The following is an 18,607-nucleotide window of genomic DNA, read 5'->3' as shown; positions in this document are numbered from 1 at the left end:
TGCATGAGAATGCTTTAGAGGAGACACATCACAGCAAAACCTTCGTCAATAAATAATTTTGAATCTGTTCAAGTGTGTAAATTATTTAGAGGTACCCCCACCCATAAGTTTCACTCTAAAGAACTCAGTAAATGTGAATTTATCCTTTGGATTTTAAAAATAAATTATTATATTCCATTGACTTTCATTTTAAAGAACCTCAATATTGCTTTTTTCATATATATAACAGAAATGAAACAGAAATCAATTAATCATAGCTTTTTCATTGTCATTGTACTTTTCTTAATTTTGCATTTTCACTATTGACTACTTATTTTCAATTGAAACAAGATTGTCAATGTGATTATTAGTGGACCTAAAACTTGTCATTGAAAAAAGATATATTAAACATATATTCCATACATGCATATATTAAAAATAGATAGATGAACATCCCTTTATGCACATAAGGTTTTTTATTTATCATATTCTGCTAAGTTTATCTGAATCTTCTCTGGTATAAAGCTGGAAATAACATGAAGTGTAATTGTGTTGTATTTCCCAGAGAGCTTTTGTTACACCAGTATTTTAAGAAAAACTCCATCATATTTTACACAGCTCCCAGCAAGCAACAATACATTCAGTCACATCAATACTGCTTTGCCTAGTTGTCTTGAAGATCTGCTGTCCATATTAATGTGTTAATCTTCCAAACATTGAGGGAAAATCACAATATCTTATGGTTCCCATTATTTGGGCTCAGGGATCTTATCAGTCATTACTAAGAACAGCAAGTTTCTCTACAAGAAAATGTTTTTGATAAGCAAAGCCTATTAGAATTGTCCTTTAGAAGTATTGTCAGCATTCTTGCCATTTCATACACCTACAAATATTCTTACTTTTTCATGCTAATATTTTCCCTCTTATTAATTATCAACAAATTTATCTACCCTTAAAATTCAAATTAGTATTGCAATAACTATGAACTTATAGGACTATTTAGTTAATATTTTGTCTTATTCTTTTATTGGTATAATATTAACAGAATGTTTTTCTACTAAAATTCAAAGCATTCCCACAAATGCCAAATGACTCACTTTAGCCATTAGGAAATTTCATTTTCCAAACCAGTTGCATGAATCCTCAGAAACAGTAACTTTTAAATTGCTTTGGATAGTCTTCTAGTGCTTCTGCTGTTGTCAGGTTACCACTTGAGGAATATTGTTCCAGTTCTTCAGCAGGATAATATCACACCTATGTACCTGTATCTCTGAACAACAGTGTATAGATTATATAACATCAGTTGCAGTATCAGGGACTTATCTAGGTCCATTTCATATTTCCTGAATCAACTCTGGTACAAAGCAATGCCTTGAAATACATGTGAATCAGTTATTACCTAGAATAGTTACTATTGTCCTACAAGGAGTTACCTAATCTGGAAGGAGATTGTGTGTGAGGCAAGGATTTCAACAGAAAATTAGCAAGATGAGGGCAGAAATTTCACTTCTGAAAAAGTTACTACAATTTGAAACAAAATTGGTTGGCAAGCCTTGTATTCAATATTCTCTATTAATCTGACACTGGGTATTTCTCTGGGATTAAGGTTCATCTGAGGATGCATGTTTTCTGTCCTTACTAGTAGTAAGGAATAAAAGTGTGTAATTTCATAGAAGTACTATTAGCAGGCCATTAACCAGACAGAAGTATGGGTGGATTTCTGGAAGACTAATAGATCTGATCAAAGTAAGCCACAAGTAACTGGTGTGTTAAACATATGACTCATAGAAAGTCACCTAATTGAAAACCTGTTTTGATTTCTTCGTGTCCCCTAACATTTTTTTTCCAGTGGGGAAGGAAATCCTCCCCAGCCTTGGATATAAATTTGGACATATCCTATGAGTACCGTATACTGTTTTAGGCAATGGATAGTCACTTAACCTCATAATCATAGACTCTATTAGAATACAGGATATCTATCAAAATACTAATTAAACACTAACTCAAGAGTATGATTTCTTAAAACATTTCTCTCCTCCTTCAACTCTACTTCTATGTTAGTCCTGAAGAAGTCTACCTGCTTTCATGTTCAGTGGTATAGTTGATCTCTACTCTCTTCATATTCACGGCTTTCTACGCTAGCTGTGGTTTGGTCCACCAGGGGAGAGAAGTGATATAAAAGAATAGGAAGAATTTTACTTGAATTGGGTGGCTTCTCAGTTTCTGGTTCTGGCAGGGGTTTAACACTGACTTTCTTTTTCTTTCTCATGAGCTGCTATTGGAAAAATTTCAGGTAATTTGTCTGTGACTGAAATTTTCATTCCTTTGAACTGAGAAGGTGCATTTCTATACCTGTTGGACCCTTATGATATTCCACATTCTCTACCAAACCTAGTGTTTACCTCCTGTTTTTTTTGTTTTGTCTTGTTTTTAAGTTTTTTTTTTAAGAGCAGTTTTAGGTTCACAACAAAATTGAGGTACAGAGATTTCTCATATACCCCCTGCCCCCAAACACACATAGCTTCCCCCACTATCAATGTCCCTCACCAAGTGGTACATTTGTTACAACTGATGGACTTACATTGAGAATCATTATTCTCCAAAGTCCATAGTTTACACTATGGTTCACTCTTGATGTTGTATGTTCTATGGGTTTTGATAAGTGTATAATGGTATGTATCCATCATTGTAATATCATATAGAGTATCCTCACTGCCCGAAAATCCTCTGTGTCCCATCTATTCATCCCTCCCCACCCCCAATCCCTGGCAACCACTGGACCTTTTTATTGCCTCCGTAGTTTCGCCCTTTCCCGCAATGTCACATAGTTGGAATCATACAGTACATAGCCTTTTCAGATTGGCTGCTTTCACTTAGTAATATGCATTTAAAGTTTATCCATGTTTTTTTCATGACTTAACAGCTTATTTCTTTTTAGCACTGAATAATACTCCATTGTCTGGATGTACCACAGTTTATCCGTCCATCTACTTCAGGAAATCTTGGTTGTTTCTCAGTTTGGCAATTATGAGTAAAGTGGCTACAAACATCAGTGTGTGGGGTTTTGTGTGGATAAAGACTCAACTCCTTTGAGTAAATACCAAGGTCCACTGGCTTGTATGGTAAGAGTATGCTTAGTTTTGTAAGAAACCACCAGGACTGTCTTCAAAAGTACACCATTTTTGCATTCCCGCCAGCACTGAATGAGAGCTCCTGTTGCTCCACATCCTCACCAGTATTTGGTGTCATGGTTATTCTGGGTTTTGGCCATTCTGATAGGTGTGTGGTAGTATCTCATTGTTTTAATTTGCATTTTCCTGATGACATAGCTCCTGTTTTTACTACTGAAGTTCCTCAGTATTTTACTGTCCCTGTGAAAACTGAATTCAAAATGACCTGATGGAGGGCTTCCCTGGTGACGCAGTGGTTGAGAGTCCGCCCTGCCGATGCAGGGGACACGGGTTCGTGCCCCGATCCGGGAAGATCCCACATGCCGCGGAGCGGCTGGGCCCGTGAGCCATGGCCGCTGAGCCTGCGCGTCCAGAGCCTGTGCTCCGCAATGGGAGAAGCCACAACAGTGAGAGGCCCGTGTACCGCAAAAAAAAAAGACCTGATGGAATATTCATTCTCATATGTCCCACTCATTCTTTGCCCAACAAATTGAGGTTCAGGCTGCTCCCATTGCAGCATCTCTATCTTAATTTTACAGATTAATTAGGCTTTCTAAAGTGGTCACAAGACCTTCCAGCAAACATGTTCTTCTTATAATGTAATATTCATATACCTCCCCAAGATGTAGGGCCATTGTTCTCTGAAGAAGCCTAGACCACATGGAGGGGTATCAAGTATAGACGTCCTAAGTGATGGTCCCAGCCAGCATCAACTACCTGACATGTTTGGAAGCCTTGAGTCATCCACTGCCATTGACTCTTCCAAGCTGAGGCCTCAGACGTTGTGAAACAGAGATGAGTCCTGTTCCATGCTGTGCCCTGTCTGAATTCCTGCCCCCCCTGAGTCCTGAGTAAAATAAAATGTTTGTTTTATGCCACTAAGGTACAGGCAGTAAAAAAAAAAAAGGTATATCAAGAGTGACTCATGCATCAGCCTCCTATGTCTTCCATATGCAGCAAATACATTTTGAGCTTTAAGTAGTCTGATGGATCTTCCTCAACTTGTACCACCATTTTATTTTTCAGTAAGGCAACAGATTTTTTCACAGAAGTTTCTTCAAAATCCTTCTCCTTTAAGCCCTAATCCTTTTTCTAACAGCTGGGTCAAGGGGACATGGAGTGGATTCTTGTAGAGTTCCTTTGTAAATGCACATAATAATCTGGCTTTGCTGTATCTTGGTATCAGGTTAGTGTCAAAACATCAATTTTAATATTTGTTACACACAGTATACAGCATCCATAGAAGTCTGGACCAGAAGTGAGAGGTATTCTTCCTGTGGGGCTCCAGAGACAGACTTTATACTATGCCCATAGAATGACCAAGGACAACAATACCCAGGACAATTTCAAGGGCCTACTTCTAAAGAAATAGAATTGAATTTCTGGAGTGGATAAGGGTTCTTAAAATGGGTTTTGTTCCTCTCAGAGTAAAGAATTAATTATTCTGATAAGAGGATGGATTAGAGTCTAAGTAGCCTGACTGCTAAAATTTGACGAAATAGAAAAAGGATTAATTGACTTGAGAAAATCAAACCAGGAGGTCCAGTTCTATATAATAATATACCAGGGATATAAAACAAATAAAAATGATACAATATAAATAATAGAAAAAATATTTCCCAGAGACAAATAACAATGCTATTTTTTAAAAACAGACTTTATTTTTTAGAGCAGTTTTAGGTTAACAGAAAAATTGTACAAAAAAATACAGAGAGTTTCTATTTATCCCTGAGCCCTGGCATATAATTTCTCCTATTATTAAAATCTTGCATTAGTACATCAATAGATGGTACACTTATTACAGTAGATGAACAAATATTGATACGTTACTATTACTATTTTCTAGAAGAAGAATAGGGGCAGAATCTAGGTACCATTTAAGAATGCACAAAATGACTTTCCCTTCTGAAAATATATAGTTCAAAATGTAGAAACATAGCTTCAAAGCCTTCTTCAATAGCTCAGTTTATGGTTTGAATAGGTTTTTTTTTAAAAAAACGTGAATTTGTTATATATATAATTAGGCACTAGAGCCATTTCTCATCACTAACAAGATAGCGTGAACCACCATCCAAATCAGTAGGAAGTCCTATCCATTCCACCTTCAAAATATATGGAAAATCCATTCACTTCTCCCTTCCTGTCAGCACCCTAGGACAAACCACTATTATCTCACTCCAGAATTATTGCCCAAGCCTCTTATTTCTTCTCTGTGCTTATATTCTTACCTGCATTACAAAGAGCAGACAGAACACTCTTTAAAATGTAAGTATCACTGCTTCTGCCTCTTATTATTATGTATTCTATATGTTTTGGCTTCATCACTTGTAAAATGGGTACAAAAAGAGTACCTACCTCATAGGGCTGTGAATATTAGATGACCTAGCATGTATAATGCACTTAGAGTGAGACACATGATAAGCACTTTAAACATATGAACACTAGAGTGTAAGTTCTATGTAAGCACATTTTTGTCTGTTTTGTTCATCACTCTAATACTTAGTGCCCTGAAAAGATGCTCTGCATGCAATGCATAACATAATTGTTGAATAAATGTGAGCTAGTAGCATTGGGAGACAGGTGTCATTTAAGAGAACGATTTTAAGACAAAAGAGAAAAAGTATTTGGCATGTCAACTGAAAAAAAAATGTACAATGTGACAGCTGTGAGTTAAGCTTTTTGGGGGCAAAATGAGGACTATAGCCCAGGAGACAACATTTCAGATAGCTCTGAGAATCTGCTCCCAAGAGGTAGCGGGGAAGGTCAGTATATATGTGATTTTGGTGAAGGGGGAATACATGCAATCAAGCACATATTTTTGGGAGAAGGTTGCTGCTAGTCTCATGGAGGTTACTGTTAGTCAGGAAGAGCAGAAATCACCATGAAGAATTTTAGTGCTTTTTTAGATAAGAGGAGATGCAAGAATTAGGCTCATAAAATCTTCTCCTGAAAATATCTATCTGAAGACCTGTTCTGCAAGTTTTTCCCAGAGCACAGAGTGTCTCATTCCTGATCTCCACCCTGAACTCCTTTCAGGGACTGTTGAAGGTCAGCAGCTGCAGCGACTCATAATTTAATCCTTATAGAGGTAGATGGCAAGTGCCAAAGGCAAGTGCCAATTTGTAGGTGACAGGCAAGAGTAACAAATGTGTAAATGTTGGGCCTTGAGAATGAAGAATGAGGTCATTTGGGAACTTAGTCACAGCTGGGAAGAAGACTCACTGAAAAGATTCTATGACCTAAGCTCAATTTCATAGAATTAGATAAATTTTTCATAGATAGGTACACAGATGTATGCAAACTACACATGCATATGCTTGTGTATATTTGGGTGAACATTCAGAGATACAGGAGAGGCAGCATAACAATGAAAGATACAGCTTTTGGAGCCAGACTGCTTGGGTTCACATCCCTGCTTTACCACTTACTGGCTGGGTGACTATGGGCCAGTTCTGTGTTTCAGCTTTCTAACCTATAAAATAATGATAAAAACAGCAACTACTTCAGAGTGTTGCTTTGAGGAGTAATTGAATTCCTATTTGTGATTAGTATTTGAAATTATAATCTGAAGTGAATATTTATACTTGGAACAGTGTCTGGCACACAGTACAATAAATACTATATAACATTTTGCTAAGAAATATAAAAATTAATACTTTTTATTTTATTATATTTTAAGATTTATTTAAGAGATGATGACATTTTTATTGGATTTCTTTTTTTTTTTTTACTTTGGTTCTTATGCCAAATTAAAGTTATAAAGGATATCATCAAGTGACAAATTTTAGGACAATATTAATAAAACAGTGGTAAACATTCTCCAGCTTTCCTGTGAAACCTCACATTTAAAAAAGATCTACTAAAATAAAAATGAGATCCTGAATATTTTTACATGTAAATTTAAAAGTCAAAAACAAAACAAAACAAAACATAAAACAAAGATAAATACTAGCATCTAAATGGAAAAATCTTGCTGTTTCTTTGACAAATCTCTGGGTAGGGATATTAGTTTTGGAACCTCTACTGCTGTTATTGAGTCTTTCAGGTCGTTGTAGTTTTGTAGAACCCAGGATGGTGCAACAGACATAGTGGGCATAACAGGGTGGTGGCAGCTCCTGAACCATTTAAAAAAGTTTGGCATCCATGATTAGGCATGTTAGGCAAGTAATTCTACTCAGAATTGAAATGATGTTTAATAAAGTTTCTGTCAGAGTGACTACTTTTAATGTCTTCTGACTAACTCAGTGCAATATGCAAAAGGCACATCATATCAGGCTAGCTTTGAAGACTGTGTAAACACATGCAGTAGTAAAGTTATTGTTCAAAGTGAGCTTCACTTTTGTTGATGAAAAACATGACTGTGTGTAACAGAATTCTTAGAGTAAAAATTAGCTGTTCTTGTAGAAGGTTGTATTGTGTGTTTACATGGTTTTCAAATCCCTTTCTTATTTCCCCCCATTATCAACATCGAAGTGGAAGTATTGGAAATAAAACTATAATACGCATGCACACACACACATGTACTAGACGAAGCCACACATGGCTAATTAATTTTAAATTTAATAAAATTAACAAAAAAATTCAGTTCCCCAGTCACACTAGTTACAAACACTCAAAAGCTACATGTGAATGTGGCTAGTGGTGACTGTATTGAACAGGAATTATATACAACATTTTTAGTATTGCAATAAGTTCTATAAGGCAGTATTAACATATAGCTTTGTTATAGATAAATAACATATACACTTAACATTTATTTTAAAATTGTACATATTCTCCATAAGCAAGGAACTTCCTTATTTTTTTCCATTGGATAAAAATACTCAAAAACAAGCTTGAATATTCTTCCCATTTCTTATATATTTCAAACCATGATGCAAAATGTATCAGGAGCAAGTAAATCAAGAAAAGTCTTTGACTATATATTAAAACTAATCTAAGTCAAGCTAGCATTTGTTTGTTTTATTCCCACTAATTTAGAAAATTTTATTTTTACCTGTAAAAATAGAAAATATATTACAATCGAATTCCGAATACTGTGAGCTTCAGTATACTTCCAATACTATGAACCAGGAATGGAATTTAACAGTGAAATACTAGAGAAGTCTCACATGGACTCTGTAGTGGGGTTACGTTCCCCAAGGAGTGAAAGACCATTTCCCCAACAACTCACAATAGGCACAACATGTATGTATTAATTATTATTCATATATAACACTTTGTAAAGTTAAAATGACTCAAGTATTTAATAGTCTTTAACAAACAGAAAAAGGGCAACTACATACTTTTTTACAGTTGAAAAATGTAAGTATTAGATTATTCTTTATGAAAAAAGTTAATAAAGATGGTAAATTTGACCTAAAAGATAAATATTATTAGTATTTAAACAGAAATTATTTAGCACATTTTTTTGTAGAGATTTAAAAGAAACGTTCTCTGCTCTTTAGCTTTTTCAAGGTCCTTGGGGAGATTGGAATGTGTTTCAAAGTTAGGCAAGGATAGGAAGAACCATATGCTGATTATCAAAGGGTTGGTATAAGTGAGTTATATAGAATTTGCAATTACCAGATAATTATAAGGATATATTAAGAAATGTTTATCTTCCATGTAAACATGTTAACAGTCATGGTAAAGAAACACACTATGATTAAAATGATATAGAACCCCTGACTTAAAAGGTAAATATTAGGTATATTAAGTTTTTTGGGTTGTTAAAGCTCACTTGGAAATATAATGATATGTCAGTCAAGACCTGTTCTTTTATTTTTAATTGTTTAATATACACCAAAAAAAAAAAAAAAAACAAGAGAACATCAAAAATGCAAACATGGTAGCTGATTTCAAACTAAACTGAAATATTATAGAAAACATTTTTATAAAAAGAAACTTACCCACAAAATCCAGCTTAAAAGGTAATTAAGGAATCACTTCTCTTATCTGACACTTTTAATCTATCTCCATTTTGATTGTAGTAAAATAATGTTTTGCATTATTCATACAAAAATAATTAAAATGTTTAAGTGAGAATGGTTATTAATATGGATAATATTATTTATAAATTTAACTATTTGACATACCAAAGTATTTTTATTGCAAAACCTAGCTTTGCCTTTTCCTGAAGCAGGGCTAAAAGTGTCTTAGTACACTAAGATATAGTGCACTATAGTGCACTAAATAAATACTAAGTTTATTTTGATAGGCTAATTTGAATACTTGAAGAGAAATTAATAGCAACAGTTCTGTGATATTATCTTATTCATTATGATGGAAATAATCATGCAGACTTCACCATATAAAGGATTGTTTTAAAGATAGTTTTACTTCTTTCATTAGTTGTTCCTTGTTTGGTATTTAGAATATGATATTTAATGGTATTTATTCTAATTCAATCAAAAAAGTTGTTTTGACACAGCTGATCATTCTGGGGCATGAAAGATAAATGATAATATATCACCAGTAAAAATAAAATAAATTTAAATATATTATTAAAAATTCTCTATATAATTTAGTTAAAATAATTTTTTGTGGATACCTGATGTCACACAGACTATTAAGTATATTTCATTTAAAAATTGTAAGTTACTTGAATCTAATAGAATTATTTGGCCATTTTGCATAACCTTTAGTACTTTATTATACTTGATATAATAAAAGTTCATGCACTAGCTTTCAGAATCAGTTCATACCAGGAGTAAGTTTAACTCAAGCCAAAATAGTAACTGTAGAGATTCATTCCTTAGAGAGTGAGGGTGTGATTCCTCTCCTCTTACATAACTGCAATAATTTGGAACTCCATTATGGGATAATATACAATGTTTGTATTGGAATAATTCATATATCTGTGCCCTTTAATACAATATAAACTTCCGATTGTTAGGAACTAAATCCAAATAATTGTTGTACCTTCCCCATAATGCTCAGCACAAATGCACAGGAAAATCTTGCTTAGTAAATTGTTACTGAATTAGAAAAGTACTAGAGAGTATGTTTTCACTGAATTAAAATACACTCACAATGCGAATTACATATATAAGATATGTACATGATATATGTAATATATAATTTTTCCTTTTACGATAAAATACCATACAATATAAGAAGAAAATGCAATATGACAGCAGAATAAACCATGTCTTCATGTCTTATGAAGCCTCATGTTGCTTTTTTTCTGTGAGGTTTTTAAGATTCGACGTGCTAACAATACAGTATCCAGCACTGTTTTGAATATCTTCTTCCAGAAAAATATTAACTACCTTCTAATATCAAAGAAAAATTTCCAAAGTAAATAGAGTATGTGCTTCATTCTCTTAAAGCAAAGGGCCTCAAATTAACTATATATATTTGACTTTGTGGATTTTTTTTTTTACTTTAGCTGTATGCATGCTAAAACATACAATCATTTAATTAATTTTATTTAACGGTGATGAAATGAAAACAATAATACTGTTTAGAGCATGTCTCTAAATTTTATATTAACAAACAGACTTAATGATACCTATTCTAAGTAAAAATGAATATTTTAGACCTAACCTTTTGACATACTTGTGGATCAATATTCTTTTTACTCATGTTGCTTCTATCTTGACCTTAGAGGACACAAATTATAGATTTAAGTGGATTAATTTACTCTTTTACCAAAATAAAATACTTAGGACTTTCTCGAGCCTTGAAATATGCTCAATATTAAACATTATAATCCTTCCTTTTTTTTTCTCAAAGGAATTAATTGCAGGTTAAGTTTCTCATCATTTAAAAAGCAAATAGTATTTGTGAATACTATTATTACTGCTATAAATGAAAGCTTAGACTAGTTTTTAGTGTCATATATTCTTTATTTAATAAAAATTTAATCATTCTTACCTGAATCCAGACCACATATACCATGAAGAACAATGGTTTTAGAGAATACAGAAGAATTCTGAAAAATATAGTACTGAAAAATTAGACATGAATGCTTTTCTGAATATAGGTATGATTCAAACAGACAAGTGCAGATAAATCTATATGAATATTACATCTGGTTCATTGAATGGCTTATAATTTTGAAACTGTCACATGTCAGCAAATATATCCACACTGCTAGAAAATCAAAAAGGAAGTACATTTCTGTTAAGTGCAGTTGCTTCTAGCTCACATAAGGTAACCATGACTATATTTTAAATAAAAAGTTACTTTTTGAAAACAAATTATTTTTACTCATATCACCATTAACTCTTCTGAGTGAAGAGACCTGAGCATTAAAAAGAGCTCAACAAATATTTTAGAATGAATATGCATATACACATTACGTATGTATGTTTGTATGTATGTGTATATATAAATATAAAATGTATAACACAAATGGTCAGATGGTTATGGTAATTCTATTTACAATCCTGTTTTGAAATTGATAATCATGTCAAACCCATGGAATCTCACTCTAGTCAAAGATCAAGAAGATTACATTTCAATTCATCTTCTTTGAGATGAGTTTTTAAAAGGCCATTATATTCTACACATGCAAAAAACAGTGTCTAAAACATGAAGTATGTTTTATTTTAATATTTAGAAAAATCTTGTAATTATTTATTTTCTTAAAAACGAAAATCAGATTATAACTTTCAATTATCTGACCAGGTAAGTAATATATTATGTCATGCCTGACAATGATTTATTTAAACAAACAAAAATTGTGAATTGTAGGTGAATTTTTAGGTAGGGGTGAGGATACAAATCCAGGTTACTCAGCTCTTATTGTTACTCTGAAGTAAATACCAGTTTGTTTGTACCATGATATTGTACCTTAATTTGGAAATTGTACCATAATTGGAAATATTATATCATGATTTAGAAATAAGTGTGAATCCTAGAAATAAATCTTAGGTTTTTTTTTTACTCTTTCTCTTTTCCCTCTATCCTTCCGTCTTTCCTTCCTTCCTTCCTTCCATTCATTAGAGCCTTTTCCTTCTAGCAGCCCAATTTTAAAAGAATCTCCATGGTGTTCTCTTTACAATATAGTCTCTAAGATGCAATACTCAAGCGAAATATCAGAATTTAAGTTAAAATTTTGATAGTAAAATATTTTTACTCTAGAGTTTTTGGGGGAAACAACTTCTTTTTAGTGGTATTCCATTCAAAAATTCTTGTAAGTCTAGTTAATTTAAAAACTAGAAGTTTAGAAATAGATTAACATAGTTTACATTTCTAAGTTAATAAATAGTATTATACATTCCTTCAGTTTAACAGAATATAGCATATTTTTGGCATTTATAAGGAGTGTCTTCTTTGGCCAAAAATTTTCTCTTAGTGAGTTGTTAATGACATCTATAAAACTATCCACTGTAAGTGAATTTAAACATTTAAACATAAGGAATTCAAATTTAATTATAAAAAGGTCATGAAAAGATATTCTTTGACAGTAAATAAGATTATTTCGAATCAAAACATTAGTATATTGAATCATCAAACGCTTTTAAGAACTCTTATTTAAGCATTATGTTTTATATTATAACGTAGTCTTTTAATTTTAGTTTATAAATTGTAAACTGACTTTGTAAAAGCATATTGCAAATGATATTGACCAGTCAATATCTGTAAGAGTGGTAATATCAGTAGCAAAATCAGATTTTACTCCTTTTTAAATACTAATATATAAACTCCATACTTGGTTATCTTTTCAGAAGTGATTTGCATACATTTAAATTAGCGTGGACACGTTTAAAGAGAGGCAGTGTTTGAATTCCTAATGAAAGTGGAAGCACAGTCACCAATCGGAAACCTTCCTCAGTCTCAAAATCACTGGCATTTCACATTCTCTTTTTGTAGCTGACTTAGACGTGCGGCATCTTTTGCTCTCCTTCTCTTTTCCTCCAACTGACTATAATGCGATAACTGAAACCACTTCTACTGTATGTGACACAAACATAGCAGCGCTGAAACGCGTCGAATGGAAGGCTGCTTTCTCCTCCAGAAATCTGTAAGCGTCGAACGCCGACCCTTTGCTCCTTCATTTACTCCTTTCCCAAATCTCGCCACTGTGCCATTTCTCTCCCTCTGCCCCATGGAAGGAAAATATCCTCTGCTCTTTACAATATCGCTGTTTTCTCTTCTCGGTTCACTTTTCTCCATTGCCATAAATTTTTCTTCAAAACATTCTGATGAGTTTTGAGGAGGGCTTTTCGACCTCACTCGACTGTAATACCCTAAATCTTTTCAAGAAAGAAAACGATGATAATAATAACAGCAAAAATGTATTACAGAACCCCCACGATAGTGACACGGGTTCCTTGGCGCGCCCTTCACAAACGCGTTAAGTATAACCTGAGCGCATTCCTCCTTCCGCGTGATGAGCTTCTTCCACCTGAGAGCAGCGGAGGCATGTTTCTTGTCGACTAACCCCCTCTAGCGCCGAACTGGCAGCATCCGAGAGGCGGCTGTCAAGAGGGCAGAGCGCGAGTCTTGGCGGAGCTCAGCTGCACTCGCAGCTCGGGCCCTGCCCTCTAGGCCCGCCTAGGCCGCGGGGCGAGAGCGTGAGGGCCAAGCGTGCTGAGACCGCACCCTGTTAGCACCTGTGTTGCCCGGCCCCTACTCCCAACCTTGCGGGGCGAGGGCCGCGTAGTCCCAGCAGGCAGCGGGCCGCCACGGCTTCCCACCGACCCGAGCGCTGGGAGGGAGTGGGCGCCGAGAGGGGGCGGCTTGAGGGTGCGCGGAAAGAGCTGTTCACTCACAGGCACTCGGCGCCGCTGTGGATGTGGCCACGCACCGCTCAGCCCGTGGGTTCTCTGAGCTCGAGGTCCGACGCCGCCACGCTGCAGGCGGTCCGGGCCCCCGGAATCCCAGTGCCCACGGCTGCGACAATGCTCGTGACCTCCACTGCGAAGTCACGGCCGCACGGCGACGAGAAGACCTCAGTGAGCCGTGGTGCCAGGCACCCGCCCCTATCCAGCCTGATGTGACTCTCCTCCGCTGCTTGCTCTCTTCCTTCGCTCTCCTAGGACTAGCAGCGGAGGCGGCCGCAAAGCTGAGGCTCTCGCCCTACCGGGCAAGTTTGGGCGACCCGTGCTGAGGAGTGGTCAGGCTGGTCCGCCACCGCCAAGCTCATCCCGGACCCGGTGCGTTTGCCCACAGCACTCGCCCCCCTCTGGCGGGAGAAATGTAGAGAAGTCGGGGGTAGCCGTGTTGGGAGCCGACTAGCCCTAAAACGCTGGACGCTGCTGCCGCGAAATGGGGAGCAAAGTGCTTGGGGGACTAAGTGCGGCCTCAGAGATGCCGGGGAAGCAGTTCTCGAGGCCGAAGCGCGGCGCAGACGCGGCCGAGCTGCAAGTGTCTGCTCTGCGGGTCGGTGCCGTCGCCACCTAGGCGAGGGGCTGAGGGCGCGGCTCGGTAGCTCGCTCGCACAGCTCGTGGCCCCGCGGAGCCTTTTCAGTCGTTCGGCTCGCGCCGCACTGGCCGGAGGAAAGTTCCCGCGGCCCCCGCCGGCTTCACAGCTGCTGTGCCCTCCTTGCTTTTGGCTCTGCAAGAGTCCACTTCAGTCCGGAGAGGCGCTCGGGCCGTCAGAGCTGCAGGAGCTACCCGCCGCACCTGGTCCTCGTCCCTCCCCGCTTCCGGCCGTGAGGCGCCCTCCCCCGCCCCCTCGTTCCCCTCCCCCAAACTACAGCCAGAGCGAGCTCCTGCGCGCACGCTCTCCCGGGCCCAAGGGAATAGTCCTCGCGCGAGCGGGACACGGTGGTGGATGCAATTCCGCTCGCCTACAGCCGCCAGGAGCTCCCTGGCGCCTCAGGCAGCGTCCTCCTCCGAAGCAGCTGCGCCTGCCCCTGGGCAGCCTGGACCTTCGTGCCCTGCCCCCGGGGCCTCGCGCGGGGGGCGCCCCGGGACACCCCCTGTGGGCCGGGTGGAGGAGGAAGAGGAGGAGGAAGAAGACGTGGACCGGGACCCGTACTCTACGCGGAACACCTGGCTGCGCTGCTGCCACTTCTCTTTTAGGGGGAGAAGAGAGCCGGGGAGAGCCATGGGGGGCAGCGAAGTCCGGGAATTTCTTTTGCAATTTGGTTTCTTCTTGCCTCTGCTGACAGCTTGGCCGGGCGACTGCAGTCACGTCTCCAACAACCAAGGTAAGGGACAGGGCGCAGAAGCGAGAGGGGGCGGGAGGAGGCGGGTGCTCTGAGGACCGGTGCATTGGTCGCCTTCTGCAGGTAACTTCGTCCCGGGGTAGGCTTCTCCGGGCTCTCTACACGAGGGGGTAGAGGGTGTCCCCTCCCCAGAGCGCCCTGTCCACATCGGCCGGGGCCGGCGACCTCACGAATTCCGGTCCCTTCTGCTTCCAAGTGAATTTAAACGGATGCGTGAGCATCAGCAGCAGTTGGGTCCCAGCCCTGGCGGCCGCGGGCCCGCTCCCCGCTGCGCTGTCTGCGCTGGAGGTCAGGCTCTGTGGCACAGGCTTAATGGAGACTTCTGGCTCTCTGCGGTCGCTCACAGCACGGTAATATGTAGGTAGCTCACACATGCCTTCAAGAAGGCAGATCGCTCTCGCTGTAGCCTCTGGCCAAATACTAGCCTTTTGCCTTCGGTAAACTAAGCCGCCCTCGCCCAGCTGCAACCCCTTTACCCCATCCAGACCGAACGTAGACTTGTTGGAAATTATTCTGAATTATTTCTAGCCCAGATGCCCAAAGGGGCCGGGGGATAAGTGTTAGGTGTGAATTAACAAGTTGTGAATATCCTATTTATAAAGTCAGGTAAAGTGGTAAAGTGAAGATGAATAGTGTGTGAAAAGTGAAAGTGTGGTTTACTGAATGGAAAGCACTGAGAATTTTTGAACATTTTCTTGCCTTCTATCCAACAATCTTTATGAGACATATCTCATTGGATTTCTGCTATGAATAGTTAAGGATCTATAAAAAACATCACCTGCATAATCTAAATCCTCCTAGACTAAGAGGTGAACAACCGTAAAAGTTTTCCAGCATGTACCTGGCTTGATGCTCTCACTGGCACTGTGATGACTACCGATGTTACCTGTTATGTCACACTTTTACAAATACTTCAAATATACAACTTCAATTATAGTTACCATTCAACATATAAGCCTTCGAAATAATTTGCAGGTATATAAATGGAGGTCAGATGACATGAAAGTGTGCACTGTTTTTGTGAGGGTGAGAAGGTTGAGAAAGAAGGCAAAACAACACAGCCTTCTTTTTTGTTATCAACATGTATGACCAATTTGTTAGAATTATTCAGAATCAATATTCAATTGTTCTCATTTATACAACTGGTACTTCTGACATGTTTTTCTAATTCTTTCTCTTTTTTTTTTTGACCTGCCAAATTGCAATCACAAATGCATATGTCAATTTGAAAATCCTACACAACCATCATGCCTGTGAGGATGTATCATATGAGTACCACCTATAGTGCCATACTCTTCTATGGCGGTGTATACCTTCAAACACATCCCTTATTTGTTTTCAAGGAATATTGGCATTAAATATCAAAGGGGTAGTTACTTAATCTACCTCTGAAAATAGAAGATTGTTAAAAATAACGTGTAATTATTTGACCTTTTCATTGAAAGGAGAGAGGAAATTTTTAATAATTGGAAGATCAGACATTTATGTTGTACCAAATGTGTCTAGGGCTACTAAAGAGATGTATACTTTGAAGTCAAGTTTACTAGAGATATTTTAACAGTTATTTCCTTGCAATCATTTCCCTAAATCAACATATATTTTTTCATTAAGTGCTGGTAACCATCCAAGGCCCTGAGGATACCAACATAAATAAAACACATGTTACACTCTTCACATGACTAAAGTGCCATTCTACCAAAATGTGTCAAATGTTAAAATATGACATTTCAGCTATTCATATTAAATTTAAGGACATAGAGAAGTTGTTTGTTAACCTTTTGCAGTAATTTTTATCTATTTTAATGACTTTCTCATACTTTTAAAAGACATTTTAACTAAAGTATTTACCAATTATATGTAATTTATGTGTGTTTTTATAAGTTAGCTTAACAGTGTTAGTATTACTCAGTTTACCCAACAATTAAATAAGTAAAGGTAGTCTCCTAAAACTCTTAATTTGAACTTGTACTAACATGCTAAAAACACAGGCTATGCATTACACTTGGCTAATATAGTGCCTAAAGGCTAAGTTGGGTAAAATTTAGAGAAGTTCTTCAACAGAAGATTATAGAGAAAATATGCTCAGATTTTTTTCATCAGACACAAATGATTCCTCATAAAATGCTTTTTACAGCCTAAAGTCATAGTGATTAGAAATTATGCCTAATAATACTTTGAGATAATTTTCAAATACTGAAATCATCACGCTAATAGTTAATAAAATGTGGAACTTCAAAATGTTATTTTTATGAACACTTGGGGGATATTTTCTTATTTGTAGCTTCATAAATAGATGACATGAATCAACATATCTTACCAATTTGTAAACATTGAAAACATGAGGTATTACAGAATTATTATAGTATGTATACAATATAGAAATACTAATGTAAAATATAAATCAGACTTTTACACATAATAATAAACATCAGTAATATGATCAATAGTTAATTTTAAGGATATAGTATTCATTTTCCTAGTAACTTTTCATCCTAAGAGCTAATGGAATTCATGTTTTATTTTTAAAATTTGTTATGGAGGGTAAAATTTCATTTTTATTTAATTTGCCTTCTCATTAAGGATATTCACAAGGTAAACTTTTTAATGTTATTTATCTATTTTTACCAAATCATATAAAATCTTTCATGGTTGAATGAAGGAATCACCCTCTTCCCATTTCCTAGTTTTCCATACGTAGGCATAGTAAAACTATCAAAAAAGTGAACTACCTCATTTTTAACCTGGTGCTTAAGATGGTGCTAAGAGTAACTTGAGTACAGGAAGCATCTCTTCTCTTGTTTTTTTAACTGCTGTGAAGCTCTGCACTATAAAGACAAATCAGTCTGACTCTCTCTTCCTGTTACCCAGACCTCCTTGAATCCATCAAAAAGTAGAGTTGCTTCCTAGATCACTTCATCTGATTAAGTAAGTGAAAGCGTGATTTGTACTCAGATTTCTATTATTCCATTAGTTTTCCCTCTGTTTATAAGAGGGAAATAAGTATTTATTTCGTGTTGGTAATTTTTATGTAAAAATAACAGATTTTACCCTCTTAATATATGTAAACTTTTATTTCTGTACTAGTAGGATACTTAGGAGAATATATAATACAATCTTGTTTCATATGTAAGTAACCAGGTGTATCAGTAACAGTGGTTAGTAGCCACCAGGGATCCATTAATTCAGAGATTACTCTGCTTTAGTCTAAGAGTTGATGCATCTCTCGGTGTGACTCATGTTTCCCAAAATAATCAATACTCAAATAATATATTAAATCAAAATATGGTTTGAATATGAGAGTCTAGAGAGCTCATTTTACTACCAAGATTGTGTGAATTGATCTTTCTCCTC

The 18,607-nt window shown here is 37.1% G+C and overlaps 1 protein-coding gene across 1 annotated transcript in view; it reads left to right on the top strand.

Moving 5' to 3' along the window:
• Positions 1-14,859: 14,859 nt before the first annotated feature.
• The window catches only part of EPHA6 (EPH receptor A6), an 863,031-nt gene continuing 859,283 nt past the window's right edge, over positions 14,860-18,607 (top strand). The window contains exon 1 of the mRNA XM_032630346.1: positions 14,860-15,238. Within this exon, the coding sequence (XP_032486237.1) occupies positions 14,860-15,238 (379 nt within the window). The remainder of the gene's footprint in view (positions 15,239-18,607) is intronic.

This window comes from Phocoena sinus, chromosome 4 (genome assembly GCF_008692025.1).
Source record: "Phocoena sinus isolate mPhoSin1 chromosome 4, mPhoSin1.pri, whole genome shotgun sequence".
NCBI lineage: Eukaryota > Metazoa > Chordata > Mammalia > Artiodactyla > Phocoenidae > Phocoena > Phocoena sinus.
This window is presented reverse-complemented; position numbering and strand designations above follow the sequence as displayed.